The sequence below is a fragment of the Quercus robur genome, chromosome 4 (genome assembly GCF_932294415.1).
Source record: "Quercus robur chromosome 4, dhQueRobu3.1, whole genome shotgun sequence".
NCBI lineage: Eukaryota > Viridiplantae > Streptophyta > Magnoliopsida > Fagales > Fagaceae > Quercus > Quercus robur.
Genome location: NC_065537.1, coordinates 79,328,165 through 79,337,763, shown reverse-complemented (window position 1 = coordinate 79,337,763; position 9,599 = coordinate 79,328,165). Strand labels below are relative to the sequence as shown.

The 9,599-nt window shown below is 34.4% G+C and overlaps 1 protein-coding gene across 2 annotated transcripts; it reads right to left on the bottom strand.

Moving 5' to 3' along the window:
- Positions 1 to 533: 533 nt before the first annotated feature.
- Positions 534 to 9,314, bottom strand: LOC126723920 (carotenoid 9,10(9',10')-cleavage dioxygenase 1-like). Of its 2 annotated transcripts, none has more exons than XM_050427927.1 (14): positions 8,847 to 9,314; positions 8,649 to 8,719; positions 8,026 to 8,127; positions 6,659 to 6,770; positions 6,261 to 6,360; positions 5,709 to 5,771; positions 5,284 to 5,394; positions 5,017 to 5,201; positions 4,739 to 4,877; positions 3,031 to 3,148; positions 2,850 to 2,951; positions 2,334 to 2,585; positions 1,892 to 2,006; positions 534 to 828 (listed from the first exon to the last, which is right to left on the bottom strand). In XM_050427927.1, the coding sequence occupies exons 1-14, from the start codon at positions 9,099 to 9,101 to the stop codon at positions 799 to 801; spliced, it is 1,755 nt and encodes a 584-aa protein (XP_050283884.1). In that variant the 5' UTR covers positions 9,102 to 9,314; the 3' UTR covers positions 534 to 798. The 2 variants fall into 2 exon arrangements, with proteins under 2 accessions (XP_050283884.1, XP_050283885.1); XM_050427928.1 differs by having other exon boundaries at positions 8,113 to 8,127; positions 8,847 to 9,312.
- Positions 9,315 to 9,599: the final 285 nt, after the last annotated feature.

The window sequence follows — 9,599 nt, the reverse complement described above, 5'->3', positions numbered from 1 at the left end:
CATTAGGCAATACACATTGCTTCTGCGATCAAAGCCAGTGCGCGATAAGGTAGATTTAGTTGCTCCAATGGAATCTGAAGGGGCTCATGTATTTTGCATTGTCGTGAATTTTGTTGTAACAAATAGCACTAGTTTCGGAATCAGCTTTTGCATTCATGAAATGCAGTTTTTGAAAAATTGGAATTATGCAATGCAGCTTATGGTTTTTGCAGCTCTATACCTCTATTCTTTCCTCAAGCAATCTGGGTTTTATATTTATTTTTGGTGCATTTGAATCTATGATTACAATGACAGGGAAAAAGGTAAAACTGCCATGGATATATTTCTTCAAGCTGGATTACAATGTCAAACAGAATATTTTCAAAAGTTTCTAGCAGTAGTTTCCCATTTAAGCAACGAGGAACATAGCACAAAATGTTCAAAGAGCATCCATTAAAATTTTGTATGCTTCCAGCCTCACGAAACAATGATGTTAAGCTCTAATACCATTTTACTGTAATAGAGAATAAGATAATACTAATAGAGACAGAAAATAATCTTTTAGAAAAGATAAGCTAAAATTGATAATGAACCCTCATATCACATTGTCAAAGTCCAATATTTTTTAATTAGGGTTACTTCTCACTGGTGACCACAGGAATTATTACAATTTTATTTTTCCTCTTAATTTAGAAGGATCCCCAGGAACAATATTGGGAGAGTACGGTTTTATTTTTCGGTGTGGATGTTTACATGGATCCTCTTGACTTGCGCTTTCTCTATTTCAAAGTTATTGTGGAATTTCCAACAATCAGACAATCATGATTTCCCCTGCTCTTGAAGTTGCTCCTGTACAAAAATGATGAATATGAGTTAGAACCACCACAATAAAAATAAGGGAAAACAGAGAAAGCTGAAGAAAAAAGTAGGAACAAAATAATCATAGGTTTAACAATGCAGTTCCATGGTGAAAACCAAAATATTCTTCTATTAATTTGGGGAACCTCAGCTGTATTCTCAACAAAAAAAATTTATGCATTCTACTGTGTTCCAATGCTTATCAGAATCTTATTGAAAAATTTCTTAGCTCTTTTCAGTAAGACTGAGATCTAATGCAGTGATTTGGTGACTCAATTGTCCATTTCTGGCACCAAAACCTTTGGCTACCAAGCAAGTTCTTTTCAGTAAGACTCAGATCTAAAGCAGTGAATTGGTCACTTGACTCAATTGTCATTTCTGGCACGAAGTCCTCAGTGTAATAAAGTAAGCTTTGGCCCAAGGGAAGGGAAAAGGGGAGATTTTTAACGATTGACTCTGCTTCATGATATGTTTATTTTATTATATTTTATTCTTGCTTGCTTGACAAGTGGAAAACCCTACAAACTACTACAAAAGCCACACCCTTCCCCAGATCACATGTTTTGGCTCCCCTACCAGTATCAAATATAGAGGACATCATTAATATTAGAAAGTTATGGTGTTAGATATATTTATTGAGTCATTACCAATTTCAGAACTAAGTGATGTTCATTAAAGGGAGCATTAAATAGATAACGTACCATATTATTTTCAAACTTAGTAATCTTTAGTAAGCATTGTAAGTGACCATGGTTTTTAGTGGAATTTGTGCTATGCCTTTGTGTTAAAACCCCATTCCCTCTCCCTTGTGTATGTGTGTGTTTGTTTGTCAAAAAAGAAGCAAGCAAGCATTGGAAGTGATTTCAAAAGTATGAATATCAGGCACACCATCCTTGTCATCGTCAATTTTATTTTGTCTAAATCTTGGTTGCCCTAAATTTTTACTTTTCAAAACTATCTTGGAATTCAACCATGAAGTTAATTTCAACTGTAGCGAGACAGAGAGAAATGTAAGAAAGAAATTTAATCCATAAGTAATTGATGTAACACTGACCTCTGTTACAAAGAAGGCATGTAAACCGGGTGGAACTCTGTGGAGTATCTCCTCAACAACTGCAACAGGATCAGCTGACATTGTTTTTGCATCAAGTACATTAACTGATGATTTTCTGCATAATTATAAATGAAATATTGAGATTTATCATCATCAAAAAATTCAAAACTTTAATCTGTACCATCAACAGTTGAGGTAACAAGTTGCGGTATCAGCATATATAGTAATATTTTCTCCTTTGACGCAATTTAAAAAGCCTAAATTTGCAAAAATTAGGAGCAATAAATTTTCAACAACTTTCTTACAAAACCTTTCAATCTCATAATTTGACTAGCAATTACTTTATTTAATAAAGCAAAAACATTAATCATCAAAATTTTCATGCATTAAATTTAAAGAGAGATTATGAATTTGTCAAAAGTGTGAGAAATGAAAGTATTACCCAGTATTCTCATCATGCACAAAGAATATTAAGTAGCCATCATCTTCTTCAGATGTCATGCCAGGCACACGAGGGGCAAAAATAGCCTCAGAACCAAATCTGCCAGGTCCAAAGTCATAGATGCCTTGAACATTTCCTCCAACTTCGAGTTTTGTTTTTCCAGTCTGTGGTTCAGCATGCAGATCAAATTTGATAATCCCAGTGATTTTTGCAGTGCTGTCAAGTATGGTTCCGTATACATACCGTTGTCTCCTGCATAGATACAAATTATAGAATACATAAGGACTTGACACCTAAGAGAACAATTAATTAAACATGGCTGCTAGCAAAATAATGAAGTAGGCTGCAAAACAAAATCAGGTTTCAGAACCTATTCAAAAAAAGCAAAAGATCATATAAATATGGCCTTTCAGCATCTAGCTTCTCTAATCTTTGAATGGGAATTTTGCAATCTTTGAATGAATCTACATACAACAAACAACCCAAATTCTCCAATCACCAAAAGTGGATATATACCTGCCTGTGTAGCTCTCATTCATCTTAGGAAACTCTACAACAGACGTTGATAATTTCTTCTGTGAAGCTAGACCAGTTTTCATGTTGAATCTCATCTCATACCTGAAAAGAATAGTAACTATCAGAAACATGCATGCAGGCGTAGAGACTAGAAATTTCATAAAATAGGTGAAAGACCTACAGCTCAGATGATAAAATTTTGAGCTCTTCTTTGACAATCCCAATGAGCCTGTCCATATCTATGTTCTCATAGCGACAAGTGATCAGAACAACTTCATCCTCCTCCTCCCAAGCATTAGCTAGCGAAAGGAAGTCATCAAAAAAATTCATAAACTTTAATTATAGCTTAATCATGAACCATGAGAGGGTATCAATTCACAAATATAGAAGAATGAAATCGGCCAAATCTCAACTAATAGTAAGGAACAAGCTCCTTTCCCCCAGATTGACTGGACTAAGACAGGCTTAAACCAATTTTTAGAATTATGAGCAGCATCAATTTTATGGATTGTTATATCATCAAGAGATCCAAACTCAATTCATCTTAAATTGACTGCAAATTCAGAAAATACAAAATAATAGATAGATTCTTGAATCTAATAATTCCCTCCCCTTGGGGACTCACATCTATTGATTTGCTCCCCTTGTTCCTTAGTTCTCTCTATGTTTGTAATTAATTTCTTCTATGTTGTTTGTTCTTTTTTCACTTCCTAGTAATTTTTTGGACTGCCTTATGCTCTTTGCATAAGGCAGCTTTTAATATATACATCCTTCTTACTTATCAAAAAAAAAATCTGTCAAGAAGATGTCACAATAATTTGGGTCAATGAAAATGTCTAAAATTATACCAGAAAAGTTACTTAAAAGAATAATAGAAAACATCAAGTTATAAATAAATTAAGGTGAAGTATGTCCTCTACTTTAAGCACTTGAGAATGTCCCATTTCTATCAGTCAACAAATCCATGCAATGGTGAATAGGGAAAGTGCTGCACAGGCTTGAAAAATTAAAAGGAGGTTCTCAACAAATCAAGGATAGATCCCAAGAGATTTAACAGAAGATGTCATGTGACCATAAAACCGATAGGCATGAATAGATTTGTGTAGCCAATCCCAAGGATAAGAGTATGTTAATGCAAATCAAGAACAAAAAGCTTTGATAATCGAGTGATTAGGGGAAAATTATCAGATTATAAAAATATTTTTGTTTTTGAAATAATTTTTTAAAATACAATATCTTTTGAAATTGCATCTTCAAGTCACAATATTAAGTGAAATTGTGACTCAATGTGATTTTTTGCTTGGTTCAAAATTTCAACCACCACCACCACAAGAGGATGTCAAGAATGCAACGTGAAATTGCATGTTGAAGATTGGATTTCAACCAAGAGTGAAATTGTGTTTTCAACCTGACATTTTACCCAAGGCTGAATTGGATTGTAAGAAATGAATCCTTTATTGATACAAATTGAGGCATCCCCCACTAGATACATGTGGCCGACCTGGATTCATCTGTTGAGGATCTATAGTTGACCCCAAAGTGTTGAGATAAGGTTTTGTTGTTGTACTCAACAGTGAAATCGTGGCTTTAACCTAAGATTTCAATGTGCAGTGAAATCACATCTTCAACAATGATTTCACACTACCTATGTGAATACCTCTTGTGGAATTGCCAAGTAAGCATGGAATTGGATCTTCAAGCGACTTCAAGATGTGTAATATAGAAAATTTTTGCTCTTACAATTTCTTGATAGGTGTTTTACTTTTACAATTTATTTCAAAACAACGGTATTTTTTTTTTTTTTAAAAATTGATATTAAAATTAAAATTTTTCCCTGACTCACTCTACATTCTGGCACATGAAAAGGATTGCAAAGGAAACAAGCAAACCATTATGGAAGATGAAGCAACTTGGAAGCTCAAACCATCTGATTTGCAGCTCATCTTTTGCGTATCGAGGAAGTACACCAAAGCGAGCTTTTTTTGTTGTGTCAAATTTCAATATCAGCTTGTTTTCTGTCACCATTTCCTGAAAATCAAAATTTAAACAAATATTCCAAGTTGCACGTGATGTGATTGATATGATGTTCAATAAAGCACTGTTCTGTCCATGGAATTTTCTTTAGTAAGTTAAATTTGTAGGAGAAATAGCTTTACCAGTTCAATACCTTTTTTTTGAAACACAATGAAAGATCCATAAAAATTGCATAGTTTTCAGTAATGGCGAAATCATGCATCATGATGGGCTCTGATATTGTTATTGGTACAGGGTCATGCATGAAACCATCCTTGGAAATTACTCTGTAAGTGATATATGGTGGTGAAGTTGAATAGCCAAATGTAAACATCTCACCTGCATGGGAGGATTCTGTAAGTTAAAAGGAACTCTTCCATTACAATGGGTTACTAAGTTTCTTTTATAAGGATGTCTTTACCAGTGAATGGGTCAACTTTTGGATGAGCAGTAAAAGAATGCGCCAATCTCTTGTCATAATCCAACATGCCAAGAGTTTGAAGATCTCCATCCTCCAAAACTTTAAGGACATCTAAGTATTGCAGTGAGAACAATATCAATTCTTCATTTCAGGCAAGAAATCATTTGAAAGAGTTCATATATGAGACAACCAAATTGGCATTGCTCTGTAATGCCTTTTGCACCCACCATAAAAAGCATAGTGGTTACATCATCATGGCACTACAATCAGTAAAGCAACCTAGAAATCTGAAAAGATAATTTATATGCTGATGGGGATATTCAGACACATCTCCCCATTAGGTCATCTAATCAATGGAATGCAGAGAAACACCCCCCCCCCCCCTTTTTTTTTCCAGAAGTAAAAACTAAAGGAGACATACTTACAAGGTTTATCAAACTCTTGAAGTGCTAGAAGTTTCCCATGGTGATATATGAGAGCAGTATTACCTGGACACAGATGACATATAGGGAAAAAAATGAGATATACCCAATACAAATGGCCAATAATGCCTTTAAGGCTATCATGCTAGGGGGAGTTTGGGCCCACACGTGAGGGGGAATGTTAGAATAATGTTTGAATGATTAAATTCACTCTTTCCTAATAGCTTGGGCTTTTGGTACAATTAATAATATATCACCAACGGTTGCCAATGACCTTTCGTATTAAGTCTAGTATGCGGTGTGTATCTTACCAATGGGGAAAAATTAATTTCCAAGTATACCAGTGTACCTGCACCCTAATGTTTAGGGATACAACCAATAAAGGACCTATACATACACTAGTACCCAACACAAAAAAGCCAATTCAACATTAATTAAAATCAAAAAAATAATAATACGTAGAATAATGCTTTTTGAAATGTACTAAAGGAAACTATGAGCATCCTAGCAGATGTCTTTTCATTCCAGAAAAAGTTGAACACTAGACTAACTTACCAGTTCCAGTTCCGTATGAAACATCTAATACTTTCAATTTTTCTCTCAGCTTTTGCATGATCACTCTGATTAATCCAAACAGCCCCTTGAGATCTCCAAGCTGGAAATGAAATTAAAAAGAAAAAAAGACACAACATACTGTAACATACTGTAATGTAACCACCAAATTAATAATATACAACAGACGATTTATCTGCTTTTGACATTTTTTATTCTACAATCATCAATTACCTTATCACATACTTTATCTTTTATCACCCCATTAGCAGCAAAGTTCATATGCACAGGCAAAAGATTTCACTAAGAAGTGGAGAAAATCCTAGTGGCATGAAGCACTAAATGAATATACCAGAAAAGAGAGGAAAAGAACAAAAGAAACCTATAGCTTACTGGTATACCTTCGAAAATTTAGCACCTCCAAAATACTCTTCTTGTTGAAGCTTAGATGTCCTTACATAGCGGCAGACATAGGTTGCTTTCCCATCTTTGATGCGCAAACCGTGAACCATACTGCAAAATTAATTATATCACCTAAATCCCTTCTTGTTTTAACAGATTAATAAGGGGTAAATGTAATGGGTTCCAAACAACATTCACGAATCTCAAAAATCTAATGAAAAAGTGGGAAGGCTATAAAATGCAGAACAGAATATTGGAACATATCCCAACTATAACATACTAACATAAAACTAGCAGGATGGTTAGAAACAATCAAGTGGTCTCCACCAAAAATATAGACACAATTTACCAAAACCAACCAGAATATAACACTAGATAGTGTAATAAACATCATGAACATAGGAAATGATAAGCAAACTAAAATCAAGTTTTCTTTCCCCTTCACTAATACAGAAAATAGATGAGCTTGTCAAGGGATCACAAAGAAGGAAATCAAGCATATTATCTTCTTTCTATCCTGATGATTGAGCATATCACCAGGAAATCCAAAGTTGGTTTTGATTACATTACTCCACGATTATGTTTCACTCTAAGACCAGGTTCAGTAAGAAATCATAAATACTTTGAACTCACTAATTAATTAACATGACAGTTGCATTTGATGCAGTTAAACTAGTAAAAATTCAGACTCAATGCCTGCCACCACATAGAAATATAGTCATGGAGAAAGTTTTCACACATAGCAAGCTTGATTCAGTGATTCATGTTGTTAAATCAGTAAAAAATCAGTCTTTAATATCAAGACGATGTCTGTATCCAAACTTCAAGTCCTTAACCTCAAGTGCCAGTCTCAAATAGCTTAACGTATTTAGGCATGGGAAGAACCACAAAATGGTGGGAAAGGGGGAAAAAAGCAAATGCATATTTGTTTACCTAATAGAGAGATTATGTAGTTTCAGTCACTAGAAAAATGATTTGTTTGGCTCCATTGCCAAACTGCAGTGGAGCCAAATGATTCTATACAGACTAAAGAATGAACTACAAGGGTTCAATTCACATATAGCCAAAACATATGATGACTCAAGAAAATTGACACTTCACTGTGTACTGCTCATATATTAATATTATGCATATATCACAGTTTAATGAGGTGAGTAAATCAATTAATGTAATTTCATATTAAATAGAGTTGCCAAATTTTTTTCAAATACTTGGATCCTATAAGATGTTAATTGAAACTTCTTGTTACTTTCATTGTGGAAAACTTGAAAATATTGGCCTTTGAGCAATCAGTAACCCCAAAAAAGCACCCACATATTAAACGAACTAAACAAGGAGACATTAATGGTATTCTGAAGAGGGAAACCAGGTACTGAAGTTATATGTTAGATTTCTTTCTTCAAGAAAACTAGAAAGAAATACTGGTAGAATAAGCTTGCAGAAAATCACGCACCCATCTCCATCAAACCTGCAAAGAGAGTAAAAAAGGAAATAAGTATAATATGACCTGGTTATGAACTAAATTTTCTTTCACACCAACTTGATAAGCCCAGGCTTAACACCACCCCCTCCCCCTCCCCCTCCCAAAAAAAAGAACTTTACCAAAAAATAAGGGACCAAGATAATAAAAAACTTAACTTCATATACTGAAGGCAGTTGAACATATTTCTTCACTTGGGATTAAGCCAAGTTATTATGCTTAGGACAAATTTGGTTACAAAAAATTAACATGAAAACATATTTTAAAAATCTAACAGTTGGATACATGTTCTTTATGTTTATAACATACATGTCAAATTTCGTAATAATCAGATATTATTTTCTATTCGATTCATAAACTTAATTTTTATACATAATTTAATCTACAAAAACTTGAAATTTAAACATTGATTCATGACATAGCTATTGGTCAAGAAAAAAAATGTAATTATAGCATTGTCCTTGTAGTAGTAAGTAGTTCCACAGGAGTAAAAGACAAAAGAGACGTACCAGTGATATCCAGCCACAGGGGTGAACTTTGGGTTCGGACCCACCCTAACAAACTCTCCATTTAAGCATTCCTGTAAGACATATTTTGCATTCAATGTCATTGCCAACAGAGGCACTTGAGCTTCAAAACCCAAGGCAATAGTAAAATGTTCAAGATGGCAAGTTAAAGTAGTGTACACACAATACAGTAGTACTCACAGGAAGGTGGCCTTTGACGAGGAGATTGGTGGTGGGAGGGGTCTCTTCAGAAACGGGAGTGAATGTACCGGAGAGAAAGTGGTGAGGGAGAGAAGAGTGGTTGTTGTTCTGGTACATGAACTTCATCATCACCTTCTCCACAAAGTCTATCACCTTTGAACTCAACCCTTTGTTCGGCTTCGGCTCCACCTTCACTATCCTCCCTCCTCCTCCTCCGCCGCCGCCGCCGCCGTGTCTTTGCTTCTCCTCCGCCATTTCTCTCTCTTTCTCTCTCTGTGAGTGTCAGAGAATATAGAGCAATCCTGTGACTAAAGAATTTTTGTCACTCCATTTTATACTGTCAAGTATCTGGGATTCATCAAAAACTTAAGTCCTCAACTGGAAAAGTTTAAAGTTTAAACATTGACAAAGAAGGAAAGAAGTCCCTTGTGGGCTCCGTAAGCGGATGTTTGCTAAATGCTGCGAGAGTGTTTTATAGAATAATGTTTTATATCATGTTATATTATATATAATAAAAGTTGGGTTTAGACGTCGTGGTTGCATCAAGTGATGACACTAAATTGCAGATTTCTTAAATTTTTAGAAAAAAAAATATAAGTTTTCTTCAATTATAATTTCTAAATGGATAAAAATCTTAATTTGATTAAAATTAAATTACACTTGCTATATTTCGAAGTGGATAAAAACAAAAATCATAACAATTAAAAGTTGTGCATCAGGTCTTTCACTGAAACAATAATTTTTAAATGTGTG

Excerpts from the sequence above, each read along its gene's own strand:
- LOC126723920 (XM_050427927.1), bottom strand. The coding sequence starts at position 9,101 with ATGGCGGAGGAGAAGCAAAGACACGGCGGCGGCGGCGGCGGAGGAGGA. Across the intron at positions 6,771-8,025 it reads ACATATAACTTCAGTACCTG|TATGGTTCACGGTTTGCGCA; the intron begins GTTTCCCTCTTC and ends TTAATTTTGCAG. Across the intron at positions 2,586-2,849 it reads AATGAGAGCTACACAGGCAG|GAGACAACGGTATGTATACG; the intron begins GTATATATCCAC and ends GTATCTATGCAG.